The 15,796-nt window shown below is 43.5% G+C and overlaps 1 protein-coding gene across 1 annotated transcript in view; it reads left to right on the top strand.

Annotated features, from left to right (window-relative positions):
• Window positions 1-1,037: 1,037 nt before the first annotated feature.
• The window catches only part of HSPA12A (heat shock protein family A (Hsp70) member 12A), a 60,201-nt gene continuing 45,442 nt past the window's right edge, over window positions 1,038-15,796 (top strand). Inside the window, exons 1-2 of the mRNA XM_032191261.1 lie at window positions 1,038-1,120; window positions 14,442-14,527. Coding sequence (XP_032047152.1) covers window positions 1,093-1,120; window positions 14,442-14,527 — 114 coding nt within the window. The 5' untranslated portion in view covers window positions 1,038-1,092. The remainder of the gene's footprint in view (window positions 1,121-14,441; window positions 14,528-15,796) is intronic.

Here is a 15,796-nt window from a genome sequence, read left to right as displayed (position 1 = left end):
GCAGATCCTGCAAGCGATCCCTGCGGCCAGGGATCTCCCCAGGGAGCCACGCATGCAGCTGAGGAGCGTTGTGCCATGAGCTGCTCAATCGCTGCTGGTCCTGGGAGCCTTCATGGCGTGCTCCTTCCCTCCCTGCTCCTCAGCAGCTTGGCAAATCCTTTTGGGAGGCAGCGAGCTGGGGAGCTGAGCAATGGCTCTGGTTATGACAGCAGGTTTGGGGAGGCAATCTTCTTTTTAGGGCTGCTGCAGGCCTCTGCAGGTCAGCTGTGTGAAGCAGTTTGCTGGGGTTTTACCTCCGTGCCACACCTTGGCTCCTCAAAGGGAACAAAACCTGGGGAAAACCAGGGCTGTGCTGAGCGAGCAGCTGCTGCCTGGAGGGTTTTGCTTCAAGCTTCTCGCCTCCTCCAGGGTTTCCCGGGATCCTGCCTCGTCACAGCGACAGCTTCGATGGGAGGGCTCGGGACAAGCTTTGTGTGACCCTAACAAAGCCCCGTGCCGGCTGTCAGGGTGGTGTCCTGAGGCAGGAGGGGCTGAGGCCGTGCTCGCAGCTCCTGCCCTCAGTTATTTGCTCCGTGGGAGCCGCGGGCAGCGCTGTCAGAGAGCCCGCACGGCTGCTGAGGCTGGGAAATAAGCGCAGACCCCAGAAGCAGGGGAAGGAGAGAGGAAAACACTTCCTCCAGCCGCAGGATCGCGGCCGGGAGGATGCCAGCCTCATTTTTACCCTCGGCTTTTCTCACTTAGGCAAACTCTGCCGGCTGGAGCGCCGGCGGCCGCGTCTCTCTCCCAGGTCCTGCAGCCCCCGGTGATCCCCTCCGAGCCGCCCGCTCCCGGAGCTCATCCCGGGGGGGTGGCAGAGCCCAGCCAAGGGCACCTCGAGCCCTGCAGAGCCGCCACCGCCCCCAGCAGCTCCCCGTTCCCCCCCCCCCCCCCCTCCCCGTATCGCGATCAGCCCCTGCCGCGGCGGGGAGGGGCCGCGCCGCCCCTGCCAGGGCCGGGGTGGGGCCGGGAGGGAGCCGAGCCGAGCCGGGCCGAGCCGGGCAGCGACAGGAGGAGGAGGAGGAGGAGGAGGAGGTGGAGGAAGGGTGCCCGGCCATGTCGGAGAGCGAGGGCGGCGCGGCAGGTAGGGCGGCCGCCGCAATGCAGGAGCGCGGCGCCGGGCGGGGGGAGGCGGCCGGGACCGCACGGTGGAGGGGTGGGGGGCACCGCCACGGGGGTTTTAGGGGATACCGGAGGGGGTTTTGGGGGAACGGGGGGCTGCAGACCCGCAGGGATCCCCTCCGAGATCCCCCTGAGGCAGCGCTGTTCCGCCCCGTCCCCGGGGGTCGGCGCTGCGGCAGGCGGGGGGGGCCGGGTGCGGGGACAAAGCGGCGGCCTGAGGGGGGTTTAGGGGGCTCCCGGGGGGAAAAGGGGGGTCTGGGCTGGGAATGGGGTGCCTCTGGGGGGCAGGGATAAAGGCAGGGGGTGTTTATAGCTGGGGGGGGCGATGCGGTGCAAGAAACCCCGGCGGGGGGGCGGCCCTGGGGGTAGCGGGGCTCGGCTCGGGACGTGGGCATAGTGGGGCTGGATCCTGGCGGCCCCAAACGAGGTGTAAGGGTCCCTTCGTGATGGTGCTGTGCCCGATGAAACCCATCAAGGCGGCCCCTGCAGGGTGGGGGAGGAGGCTGGGGAGGGATGAGGGGCCCGGGGGTGCGGTGATCTGGGTGGGTGACCAAAGCCCAGGGGGATGCAGGCACAGCCTGCTCGCATCCGACATCCCCATCCCTTCTTCCCTGCAGCGCTGCAGGGAGTCTAGAAAGCTACTGCTGAGCCTAAGGTGGCGGTGGCAGTGCGGGGGGAAAGTTGAAAGGTTGAGTTTATACGGATCGTGCTGGGATCCGGGGAATGTTTGGAGTAACATAGCGTAACCGCAGTGCGTGTGGAGTAAAAGGAGGCGCGGGGCGTCCCTTGCAAACAACACAACAACGATAATTGGAAGCTAGTTGAGCCTTCAAGACGATCCTTACAGCATCTTTCCCCCCCCTCGTGTTTGTGTTCCTTAAGTGCTTCCCAAATCAAGTCTCTTCTGTCTGTTGTGTGTGAAGCTGCCTGTAGCAGTTCTCCGGCGAGCAGCTGACAAAGGCGAGGGGAGAATGACAGGTTCATTAGGCGGCTGGGTGGCAGGGAGTCCTGGGCTTTGTTTTCTGCCAAGTTGCAAGGTTAGGGCAGTGCAGTGCTGAAATCAAGTAACTCGTGGCACAGGGAGAATGTGTGCAGGAGGGATTTTGTGAGGAGGTGGAATACCAGGTAGTAAATCAATGATTTGTTATGCCAGAAACCTTTATGTACTTTCCACTCTCTGGAATGCTGAGGCTGTCAGAGAAAAAAAAAAGACTTCGGGGGTAAAACGTGATTTAGGGAGTGTTGGGGCATTGACAGTGCTGAAGCTGCAGTCATTTATTGCAGCAGCGTGCAATGCGCAGGAGAAATGTCTGGAGGTGAAGCAGCAAAGTGTTGCATGCGCTGTGTGCCAGTCACTGCACGGCTTCGCTTAGCGCAGCACTGCGGTATCTGCAGCTTGCTGAGTGCGAGCCTGGGTGAAACTGCTCGTGTCCAGGAGCTGTTGCATGTAAAACTTCCAATTATACTGACTTTCAGTGCTTTTGGCTTAGAACTGGGTGGTGCTGAGCCAGCTGACAAGTTTTCCCTTATGGCATGCACCCGGTAAGGTTTTGGTCTGGGTGTTCAGTTTATTCCCGCTGGGCCAGCAGCAGGGGAGGTGCTGCCCAGCTCTGTGGCTGCAAGGCTCCCCGAGGGCTGCTTGAGGCCCCAGGAGCTCTGTCCTGTCCAGGGGCTGCTTTGTCTGGCAGATGTGTGGGGTTAGCAGGGCTTTAAGTGGGTCCTGAGGGCATGAGGAGCACATCTCAAACACGGCTGCCACCAGGAGCAGGAAGAGGCTGCAGTGGCTGTGGGTGCCAGCTGAAGTTGGAGCAGCCTTCAGGAGGCTGGCTCTGTGCAAGGAGAGCAGAGTGCTGCCTCAGCTACAAAAGAGCTGGTCTGTGCAAGGTTAGGGTTTGACTATGCTCTCTGACCCTGTCACTGTTGTTTGGGCAATATGCGCGTTGACTGCAATCTTACCTTGCACTCTCTTCTCCCAAATGCTTTTTACTGTCATCTACTCTGAAGTCACTTATTCTATCGATAACTGCCCTGAATAACCATACCTCTATTAGAAAAAACTTAAAGTATTTTTAAGTTTAAAGCAGTAACCACCAAAGGATCCCATCACCTCCATTTTCTGTACCTGAATTAGTTCTACCTTTTGATGTTGTGGAAGGCGGGATTTCAGAAGTGTTTGACTTGAAAGCATGCAACACTTACGGCCTTATTAATGTCTGTCTGTGGCAGGTTTAGTCTGTACATATTGTGAAAGAGCAACTTGGTTTATTTGAGTTTTAAGAAAAGCTATGCAGGCTCTCAGTGAACAATAATGGAAAATGGGTAAAGAATAAAAAACTCTATTCAAATGCCGGTCCTCCAAGGAGAAGAACAAGAACAGCCATGACCATAAGTAGGCATCATAAGTAGGTATGAAGCAACTTTTGGGGGGAGCTTGGCTCTATTCCTTTTATTTATTTATTTTAATGTAAAGTAGAGGAGATTTGCCATTAATGATTTCACTAAGCTGCTTCTCTTTGTGTGTGTCCATAAATACCATCAGTTGCTTACATATTCAGCTTCTATTTGATGCTTTTCACTTTCCTGTTAAACAGCCTTGCTAGTTGAAAATAGAAATGGGTAAAACTCCAGGTTACGACACTGTGGCGCAGACCTGCCCAGCTGTACTTCCCCAGCGATGAAAGAGACACCAGGAGGGCTTGGAATCTGTTTCAGGATGAGCTCTGAAGTCCATGGGCCGTGATTGTAAATGCTCTGCTTGCTTCCCAGATGTTTTCCTGAAGAGTGTGCAGCTGTTTTGTGATGTAAGGCCAAAGACGTCGGGATTGCGCTCAGGGAATGCTTCTGTCAAGTACGAGCTTCAGTGATGTGAAATGCCTGTAACATACGTGAAGACTTCTCATTCTTAACTCTACCAAATGTTCTGGCTCCTCGGTCATTAAATTAAAACTGCCTCTCTTCAGTCACCAGGCACATTTTGGTCTTAAAAATAACTTTCCACAGTTCTCGTTACTCAAAATATGTCAGCTATGACCCATTTGCTGTTGTGTTAAGAAACATAGTGATGTGCATTTAAAATAAACAAATACAAGTTTTAAATTTTGTCGTAACTATTATTAAAGCAGTAACTTTGCAGTGTTTTAAAATTAGGATGGCAGTGGGTACTAAAACAGGAAATTTCTTCAAAGCCTGCCTCAGAGGGGTTTGAGAAAGGTTTTCATGTAAAAGAAAAGGAAAATGCAGTCAGTTCTAATAAAAAAGTAAGTAAATAAAGGAAAATGCTCAGAATGTGGAGGCCGGCACTCAGGCTGGACTGCCTTTGTTCTTGTTTTCTCAATGCCTTTGCTGAGGGCTGCATAAGGGTGTGTCAAGGACATGGGAGAACTGCTTTAGGAACTGCATCGCTCTGGCATTGCTTTGCCCTGGTGCTGGCATGCTGCTGGGATCTGGTCGTGTGCTGGAGTCGTTTGGGGCTTGCTGGCCCCAGTAGCCCTACCATGACTGCTTTGCAGTGTGCTGGGCACACAGATCAGTTCCCAAAGCATCTCAATTTGCAAGTACAGGAGACATGGGGAGGGTCTTTCTTCATCTGTTTCTTCTGACACTGGTTCTTGAACGCTTTGACCGGCGCTTACAGTCTGTGCTCTGGAGATGCCGTTTCCTAGGAATTTTGAGAGGCATTTCTAACAATTTTTATCGTTTGGAGTCTAGAGAGTAGTGTGTATGTAACTGCAATTTTAGAGTAACAATTTTATGTAATCTTTGGAAGTTTATTTACTCTAGTCTCTGAAGACTAACTCTGTATTGCAGAAATGTGCCCAACCTGCTGTAGTCTTCTTGGGGAAGTTACTCTCCTTAGGGGAGAAGCAAGCAGCATAGGGAGTCATCTGTGAGCACTGCTTTGGTTTGTCCCTTTCTAGATATATTTTACATCTGTATTGCTTTTCAGGACCCCTCCCTAGGGGTTTGCACAGCCTCTGTGTGTACTCAGTCTAAGTATTTTTAGAGTTCAGAGTGCTCCATGCTCACCTGTTGTGCGTGGCCTTTCACCACAAGGCTCTTTGTATGTGTGTGCATACTTTTTTCCTCTTGTTCCACATGAAGTCTGAAGTGGGTATTTGAGCCTATCCCTCCTTTTTACAGCTATTTTTCTCTAGTAAGGGATAATGAGAACATAAAACCAGGTTTCTGTAGTGCATCTTTGCCACCTCCTGGTCATTGTTTGGGAAATATTTCCCAAATTCCCATTACAATTCAATGTTGCAAATTTCATCTTTGTTCAAGGGACCTTGAGGCTTTCTCTGTACTTAAAGATCAAAATACTTGTGGTTATGGTAGGCCCCGTTCCTTGTGCCAAACAGATCTAACAAATTTAACATCTTTTTCCTAAGTTTCCATGGATACCTTAGCAGAGCACACACTATAATCAGAGCGGTAAGGCATGCCGTTTACAAACGCTTTCAGCATTGTCGTGATGGGATGCCTGCATTGACAAATCATCCTTTCACAGTGGCTCTCTTGCTTCCTCAGCTATGCTCATCTTGTGGTTTTAGCCGTGGGAGACCCCACTGCAGGCTGTATTGTCTGCGTGTCATCGTGCAAGTGTACCTTTTTGGTGACCATCTGCTGGTTGCCATTGGACCCCTTGCTGTGATGTGTATGCACAGTCATGGCATTGGAATGGAGTCCTGACAGGTGCTAGTATAAAAACCTCTGGAAATCGATTTTGATCAGTGACTGCATGATTTTGTGATCTGCTCTACAAATCCTAAACATCAGTTTTCTCTCTTCTGTCCTTAGCTTCTCTCCTCATAAGGTATTTTCCTTTAAGCCTGCTTACTAACCATTTTTCAGGATCACAAAATAAAAAGAATAAACACAAACTTATTTTCGATTTAGCTGTGAAGTGTCACTCAAACCCATACACTATAAACTCACTTTTCTAATGAATTGTCAAGTTTGACGTTACTTTTTGCAGTTGTGCAACTAATGTTCCCTTATTTTCCCATTTTTGAGCAATACTAGCCTTGAAGAAAGTTAAGGGATTTATATATCACATCACTCATGCTGACCGCTAGAATAACTATTGCTTCTTACAGTTTGCCTAGTCCTTTTACACTGTTTCCCTCTTTCTTTCTTGTTGTTAGTTTGTTTGCTTTGGGTAAGAAGCAGGGGCAGGGGAAGAGGTTTATTTTCTCTGCTGGACACAAGATCCAGAAAAACCAAACAGTGATTTTTGTTCAGTCTTTGGCCAACGTTCCTTTGAGTATCTTGACCTAGAAAGGTAAATTTAGGATTGCTTTTTCAGGATACAGTTACATCTTGAGAAGATTCTTAAGTAGGAGCTCATGATAAAATAAGAAATTTTATAATGCTGTAATATTTTGGTCTTGTTATTTAAAAGAAAAAGCAGGCAAGCAGCCCACCTTCAGCTGGTAAGCAGTGCATTCCCCAAAGTGCCTAGCCTCACACATGCTCTGTTTTCTGCGTGTGGTCCTGGGAACTGGAGCGTAATCTTATTAGTGCCGTTCCTGACAACCTTGCAGTGAACCAAGTTGATGAGGTAGATGATGACAGACAGGATGGTGACAGAGAGGCAGCAGGAAACCTTTTCTAAGAAGGTTTCTTTACAGAATCTAGGCTCTCTTAACATCTGTGTGTGTTGTTTTCTGTTCCTTAGGTCTTTCTGTGTAGAAGCAAGGAGGGAGGAGATGGAGGACAGGAAAATATTGCTTGCACAGAGGCTAATAGTACAAGGAAGCCTGAAGGAAGCAGGTTCAGAGGAGTTTGTTGAAGGGACAGAAGGTTAGTTAGTGCATACCAAAGGTATCTGCAAGAGAACTGTCTGTGGAATATTTAGAATGATCCTGGGGAGTTGTCTTACAGTACCTTGAGCCTCAGAATTTGTTGTTAGCACACACTTACCACAACATGCATCTGCTAATGCAGCTTGCCTTCCCCATCTGCATAAAGCAGAGTCAGTTAAGTTTTGTCTGGCAGTAGGGCGTGGGTGCAGAAGAGCCAGAGTTCAGGACGTGAGCAGTCATTGCATGACTGCTGCTGGTGAGTTCGCTGCACTCCAGGCCCTGCTGTGTGAGCAGGCTCTGATCAAGTGGGAAAAATCTCAGGACTCATAACAACCTGGCAGAGGTTTACAGACAGTTATGTAGAAAGCATGGAAGCATTCTAGGTCTCTTCTGGTTCAGTTTACAAGGATTAGTGAGGTCAGATCAAATCTAGGGAAAATAGTTTAGCCTACATATCGTCAGAGAGAGAAGAGGTGAACTTAGTGCATGTGTTTGTTATATTCAGAAGGTTATTGCAAGTTCCTGTGTGTGGTTTTTAACTTAAGTTTAATAGAACAGAAAATAGGTGGTGTCTTTTAGTTTCATTTTGCTTGTGAGGTGCAGGAAAATGAACGTTATCCCTAAAGCGAGGGACGGGATGAATCTGGGATTGTATTCTGATAGTCTTAACAATGATGGTAAAGACTTTAATGATCTTAGAAAGCTTGATAGCATAATGGAAAAGTAATTCCTCCACTCAAACTGTAACCATGATCGGAAGGGAATGTAAAAACCTAAATGAAGAAGTTCATAGCTTGTAATGAGAAATATGTCAAATTTTTAGATTTCTTTATTTTTTTTTATTTTTATCCAAAGAACTGGGAGAAGTTTTTTTCTTTAGAAAATTACTGTGCTCTAATTGGCATCATTGCGATGGATATCAGCTCTTTGGCTGACCAATTATTATGAAAGGGTATCAGGAAACTTGGATTTGTATCAGGGATTAGCCACGGCTGTATTCATAGAAGGGAAGTACATTGGAGTCTTCAACAGACTGGATGCCTACTGGCATTTTGAAACAAAGAACTCCGGTTCCGTTGATGTTAATAGCAGTAGGGCCATTAGTTTCAGTGGAAACAGGAGGTTCTTACTTCTGGTATGAAGTATGGGAGCTTTTTATTATACATGAGGATATTTAAAGTATTTCTTTGTATTTGCTTCTCTTCATCTCTTTTTTTTTTTTGTTGTTCTATAATTATTTTCAAAGGCCATCTTTGTATTTGCAGTAAAATGCTCTAGGTTGTCACATTACATTTGGAAGCTGTGACATCTTGTGCTTAATGCAAAGCAAAGTCTCAGCAATATGAAAAGCTGAATAAGGTTTTCTTTACCAGTGCAGCAGTTGCCAGCTAATAGCAATATGGTAAATCCTTCCTTCCCTGTTGTGCAAACATCATTAGCAAGCTTTGCTTGCAGCAAAATGATTATTGATGCTTGAAATGATATACAATGTTTTGAATGAAAAACAAAGCTTTGAATTCTGTTCTCTTACTGCACGATGTCTACCCTGTCCCCATATTTCGCTTGGTGCATCCTTCTTCTAAATGTTTAATCCAGAGATGTTGCCCAGATGGAAAATGAAGAATTTTGTCAAAATTTTGGTATGACCAGCAAACTCGATGAGATCAGAGCCACATATGACAGTCACTCTTACCAGCCTTGGGATGGCTGGAAATTACAGAGAAATGGCGATCAGATATGTGCAAGTGTTTGATCTGTGAGAATGATCAGCATGTGCACAGTTCATTCAGCATTCAGTTAACCTGGATTTATTGATAAAGATCAGCTACAGCAGTGGCATTTGTAGTAGGTCTGACGCACCCTGACTTACGGTGTCCACCTGGTTTGTCAGCCAACAGACAACGAAGAGGCTGAATGGATTTGGCATATGGAGCTGTAGATGCAGGTTATACAAATGGAAGAAGGATTGTTGCTTGAGGCAGGTTGGTGCAGTGCAGGAATACTCAGGAGTTCGGGAACTTCTGGAAAAGGATGTGGTATCTTGATCTTCCCAGTGGAGTCCCTGAGCTCAGCCAGAGGCTCCAACCTACACAAGGAATGAAACTCATTGCACTGTAGGTCATGGAGTGAAGCAATGGACTTAGGAATGTCCCTTTTTACTTAAACATTATTGTGGAAATGCTTCCTAAAATGCTGAAATTATCACCTGAAACAGGGAATAATATTGATCCTGTCATTGATTCAGAAAAGCATAAGTAGAGCTTAATTAGCAAGTGTTGGGCTTGTGGTCATGCCAGCAGGATCACGGTAATAAGTGACCTTAAGATACATGGATTGGGATGTAGCATACTCACTAGGGTTAGTGAATGCCCATTTTCTGGTTAGCAAAACACCTGTAAGAGATCCAGGCCATGAATGCTGAAGCTTTCACCCTCCCTTGGAAGTGAGCTTTGTGAAGGTGTTCAGCACGTGCACTTCTCTTCCCAGCCAAGCTTTCTCTTTTGTAGCCATAACTCTACTGCATAGCATGCCTGGAAAGGTCCACCACACTGGGGTTTCTGACGGAAAACTTGAGGCTTGATACCTTATTTATTTATTTATTTATTTATTTATTTATTTATTTATTGTTTCCTTTCCATATAATAAACTAGTTTATTATATGGAAAGGAAACAAAAATAAATATATTTCCCCTCTTATAAATATACTTCCCCTCTCTTCTGTCCTGGCTGGATTACTGTGCTTAATGCTGTTTAGCAGCATATCATTGCTGAATTGCTGGTTTTACTTAAATTCTTAATTTCTTAAATTCTTACCTAGAGAGAATGCACACTTACCAAACTTTACTATGTTACTTGGCTTGCAGGACACCTGTTGGCAGTGAATCCATCAACAATTTCCCTAACATTTGAAGCAGAAAATCTTGTTGATGCATGGCATTGCTGAATTTTACAAAATTGAATATTTAATAAAAAGTTAATTTAATGAAAGTATACATTTTGTGTAGCTGCTGAAAAAACTTGTAGTGCCAACTTATTGCCTTGCGACTGTGATGTTTAGCAGCTGTTTTTCTTAAAGCAGGTTTAAGCTTTCTGCCTTAAAACTGATTGTCTGGGACCACAGCAATTCTCCTATGTGGTGTTTGAGTGAATTACTAAAACTCATCTATCTGGTTCTGAACAAGAACACATTGAAGGGGATCCAAAATAGGCAGGATAGACTGATAGTCTTCCAGAGGAGACCACCTGCCATTAACTGGTTTTTCTAATGAAACAATGAGCTTGGTCCTCTAGATCTATTAGATCTCTAGATCTGTTAGTAAATCAGACTCAGCTGGACATGTTACCAGTGGAAATGTTCAGCTAAGTTTTTATTAATTTTGTCAAATTTGCTCTTACTGACTATATTCTGTGGTACCTGAAGATTAGTCCTTTGTTGCGTGTTGTCATCAGCTGCATTGGAAAACTTAGAAAGTGGCTGATCATTTACCAAGAAACAGGAAAATCTAAACTGATTAGCTGCTGCAGGAAACCACAGCAAATAAACTCTTGCTTGTGCTTAGATGAAAAGAAGGAATATTTTAAATTAAATCTGCTAAACCAGCAATTGCAACTAATGTGATAATGGATATAATTCATTATTAATACTGTATCTGCTAATCCCATAATTTTACCAGTTCTCTAAGTGTTAGGGGATTTGGAAATAAGAAAGAACCTTTTGAATGGTTAAAAAAAAAAAAAAAAGTGCTGAAAAAGACAGCTTTTTTCCCTTCCTCTGCTGTTCAACTTGAAAATGCACAAGACATTCTCAGGCAATTGCTTAGAACTGAAGTCAGAAAATGCCATGACATGGTCAAATTCATTCTATACATGTTTAGTTAAGCTATCCAACCCCCTGACATAGACAGTTGTATTTCAAGGTAATGTTTACAAGCAATGATGTGCTCATACTTTTGTACATAAGTAAATGAAAGAATTTCTGTTCAGAAAGTTTGCATCATATCTTAGATCAGTTTAAATAGTGGTGTAAGTATTTGAAGACTTAATTTGGATTCTAAATCAGGTTCCTCCATTTATTGCAACCTGCAAATTATCAAGAATTAAATGTTTATTTGTCACGTGTTATTTAGCTATATATCCTTTCATGGCGTGTAGTTTGGCACAGATAGCGATCCTTGGTAAACACAGGAGATAAAGCTGGAACTTGAGCTATGCAGGACACGATTGTGGTTTTTTTTTTTTTTTTTTTTTTCTTTAAATCAGCCTCAATAAGTCATTCTGCCTTTAGGGACTGTTCCAAATACTGTGATACTGTCCAGGACATAATTTTATTTATTTATTTATTTTTTAAATGCCAAGAAGAGGCATTTACTCCCAGAGACTAGGCCTTTTCTTGCATGATTTCGAATCAGGTTCCTTGCAACCCTTTACCTGTTCTCTGGCTTTCTTTTAGATTAGCCAATCCCAGCTCTTTAGAAATAAGAGATTTTTAAATATCCAGCTTTTGCTGGAATATTTCTGCATTACTGCTCTTCTATGACACACATTTCTTCCCCCCCCAAGCAAATGCTAACTAACCACATGCTCCCACACGCCCAAGTTTATTTTAACACCTTTCTCTTTAGATAGGGTAGATAGTACAAACATTTCCTAATTTCATGTGCTTTTCACAACTTTTTTGCTACTCGTTAGAAGAACTCTTGGCATTACATCCAGGGTAGTTGGCCTGCAAGCATTTTCTGAAAATGCCAACCACTTGGGTAAATGACTTTTTAACTTCCTAGTATTTCGAACTGCGTTCATTCAGTTGGTGGCTCTGCAAGCTCTGGTAGTGTCAGGACCTCTTCTGACAGCAGAGTTACAACAATTAGCTTTGCCCTCGTTATTGCACGTGATTAGCTAGTGGTGCTATGAAATGGTATCAAATAATTTTAAACTGGTGCAGCGTAATGTGACAGCTGCTTGTGCCAAAATGATAGCAACTCTGCAGAATCACTGTAATAGTATGTCTTGGTTAAAATTCCAGTTTGCTGCCTAAGAAGTTGTAGCATGGTTTTCCTCTCCTGATCCAACAAAGCTCCAGGTTGGTGAGGTGTAGGACTCATTGCAGAATTCTTGTTTTGCAGGAGCTGACATTATTCTTATTTGCGGGAGTGGCGTATGACTTAGATGAAGTGTAACAGTGAATACTAGTGCAGAATGGTCATGTTCTTGGAAATATCTTTTTTTTTTTTTTTCTGGTGAAAAAATACTAATAAATCACAAAGAGTTTAACTTTCCAGCAGAGTTGAGCAATTGTTGAGAATTGGAAAGACTAACTTTGTTTTTTTTTACAAATTCAGCCTTATGCATAAATTTTCAAGAGCATTCTGAAACTCAAAATGACTTATTTTAAAGATTTTGGATGAAAATATCTGGGTCTTTTTTTTAAGTGTTATTTTCTATGGGTAGCAAAGACAGCCCTCTGGTTTCTGCTTAATACTTTTTCATTGCTGCCAAATATTTTTATACTTGTGGATACAGCAAGTGTCTTTGTATACATTTTTCTACTTCTGGATAATCACAAGTTAATTGGGTCAAATAAATTCTTGACAGAGCTCCACCCAATTTAGTGTGCTGTCATTGACTGGATGTGAATATCACAGTGGTTGTTTAATCACTGCTCTCTTAGAGACCAAAAAATGTGTATGTTGCCACATGGATTTTCTGAGTGTCATACAGAGCTATAAATAGCTTTGCAAGGTACACCCAGGGAAGGCTGATAACTGAAGACAGGCTGGAAAATAGATCGCTGAAACAGGTAACAAAAAAAACTAGTAACAAAGAGGAATAATGAAAATGCAGGTAGTGATTTGACATCTACATTTTTGTCCTCTAAAGACAGAATCCTAAGATTCATGTTGCAGAGATGCTGAGTCAGCACTGACACTGCAATATCCTGACCTCCTCAGAAAGTATTGGTTCGGATCCAGTCAGGAAAGACAGCAGGATGCAAGGAACCTGTTTATTACTCTTTCTTTCTTTTTTTTTTTCCTTCCTGAAATATTGTTCTTCAGTTCTAAGAAAAATGCCATGTTGACGGTATAGAAGCGAATCTGGTTTTGAAAAGAGGAGGAAATTGTACGAATGGATAAGGAAGCTGATAGCAGCTTCTGATCCAAATAGAGCTTAATGAGCCCAGCAGACTCTGTGCTGTCACAGGCGGGTTCTGTGCTGACTGTGGGTTTCTGTGCGTTACCACAAAAGGGGTAATGTACTATACTCTTGACGAACTTGCATAGGAAATGTGAATGTTCTCCTTCTGTAAGTGATTCTGAATACCAAACTCTGCAGACATGTTAGAACTTGAATAGAAGTAAATATTGTTTCAAGAGCAATATTAAGATTTGGAGGAAACTTTTCCAGTGATTATCCTGCAGTTGCCTACTGCAAAGTTTTTGCATCTGCCCTGGAAAGCCACATCTTTGATTACCAGGAACAACAGGATTCTTCATGAAGCAGCCCTTAGGTCTTTTCCTGCAGGGCAGCTCCTTTGTCATCTTAGATTAATGCTCAGACTTGACAGTCCTGTGCCTAGGAATTCCTTGCCATCCTTAAATACGCATCTCATCGTGTACTTTCCAACCTAGAATTGCGTTGGATAAAAATATATTGAAATGTGCTGCTTAATATTTATTGTGATGATAAGTTTTTGCAGTTTTCATGAGATTATATTAGATATAAATCATCTGAGTCACCAGTGCTTAATTATTTTACTAAACTATTTCATCTTCTGTCATCATAGGGTAAATGTAAGAAAGAAAAATACATTTGTCATTTATTTGGTGTGTTCCTTTAAATGAAATTTCAGTATTGTGTGCAGGATAAAAATATTTCTTTGATGATTTGTTAATAATACTTTCCTTTTTCCCAGCTGGGTTCTGTCCTGCAGTAATACTAACAGCTGCAAAATGTTTCTGTGCAGAGCGTATTGAGGAATAAAAACAGAGACAGTATTAGGAAGGTTAAAGACTAAAGGTTCATAAAGGAATAATTGCAACTTCTTCCTACTGGGTTGTTAAACTGATATGAACTGCTCTTTTTTTCTTCACATTAGTCTTTTTTTATCTCAACTTGTGTTTAGTTTCTGCATTCACATGTTTAAATCCTAGGCTATTAATGTAAGTGTATGGTATTAAAGCCATTTGTATCAACTTTGACTTCTCAATATATTTAGGAAGGCTTTTGAAATTATACATGGTGATTTAAGAGGCAAAAGAATGGGAGTTAGTCAGGAAGGCCAAACATTGGAAAAGCAAAGCAGCAGTTTGCTCTTACCATGTTCTAAGGGGAAAAAAATAAAATTATGAGGAGGCTGTGGAATTTGCTTTCTTTTTCAGTAGATATGATATAATGGGAAAAATGGGTAGCGGTATGCAAAGCCAACTATCCTACCCTACTTCTTCTGCTTACGGACGCTGAAGAATTTTTGTTTACTTTCAGATGCTGTTTCCACATCTACTTACTCATCACCAGCCAAAAGTTTGGGAGATCCTGGAATAACTCCACTGTCTCCATCACATATTGTGGTAAGAAATGCGCTTTTAATATATTCTCTCTGTTGACATGACTTTCTCCTGACTGTTCCACGGGAAGCATTTGCTCTGGAAGGCTGTAATTTCCCCTCACGCTGATCACTTCTATGCTATCCATAGTTTAAAATTTTGGTCCCACTGGAGCTAGTGATGGAGCTCCCGTTCATTTCATTGGGGTCCTGGTTTTGCCTTTTTTGCCTACTTGTTGACCTAATAGATTTGTTCCTGTATACTTTTACATCAAAGTGAGGGGATACTTGATCCTCATAATTCTCACATTCTGTCCCTGTCTTTATCACTGATTCGTTTAGGCAGCACCTGAAAATACTCATTTTGTTTGGAAAAAAGGATCTATACAATACAGTAGTAGTATAATCTGGATTCCCAGACAAAAGAATCTCTTCCAGCAGAGAGAGAATGAAGCTCACAATAGAACTGATCTAATTTACTAAGGAAAATAGCCACCTCTGTAAGCTTTTAGGTACAAGCAAATATCCCATGTACTTAATGTGTTTTAATCTCTTAAATGTTGTGTTAATTTCATTGAGAAACTCCCATTAAAATTGAGTCCCATTTGTTTTTAAGATCATCTGCATCATCACAGTATATGCACTGAATATTTCTTAATATCACAAGAGATCATGTACAGAACACATCGCTATCCTTATCAGATTTCTTTCTTAGCTTTCTGAATCATGTTCAGACTGTACAGCATCCTTCTTTGGGATTTCCTGAGTTCTTGCTCATAAATCTAGTTTCCTTTCCCTTCTTTCTCCATACACTGTAGAACTTCCACCTCATCGTTCTACCATACTGATGATGTGACATCCTCTTCCAGTTAGATTTGCCTCTTGAACTCTTTGAGGAAGACCTATAAATGCATATTGCTCTGGTTGAAAAGATTTATTAGGACAGTCCAAACAATTTTTCCATCATTAGAGACCAAACCTTATTATGCTCTTTTCTCCATTTTAAATAGCAGGCCTATAGGATGTGGAAAATGTAGGGGTACAACAGAAAGGTGCTGGAAGTAGTAGGCATGAAGCTGCAAAGACACAGGGTATAAGTGAGGAAGGTGGTGGAACTCTGCTCACAGAAAGGGGACATCTGGCAGTTCCTCTGTAAAAATACCAATTGCTTCAAAATACTGCTGAGAGTACAGGCTGAACAGCAGTGGTGGGGGATTCAAACATGTCCCCTATCTTATGGGTCAGCAGTTCTGCTCCACGGTGGTTTTGCCAAGATGGTACATGTGTGGGTGGG

This window comes from Aythya fuligula, chromosome 7 (genome assembly GCF_009819795.1).
Source record: "Aythya fuligula isolate bAytFul2 chromosome 7, bAytFul2.pri, whole genome shotgun sequence".
Classification (NCBI taxonomy): domain Eukaryota; kingdom Metazoa; phylum Chordata; class Aves; order Anseriformes; family Anatidae; genus Aythya; species Aythya fuligula.
The sequence above is the reverse complement of the archived record's forward strand: the minus strand, read 5'-3'. Positions and strand labels throughout refer to the sequence as shown.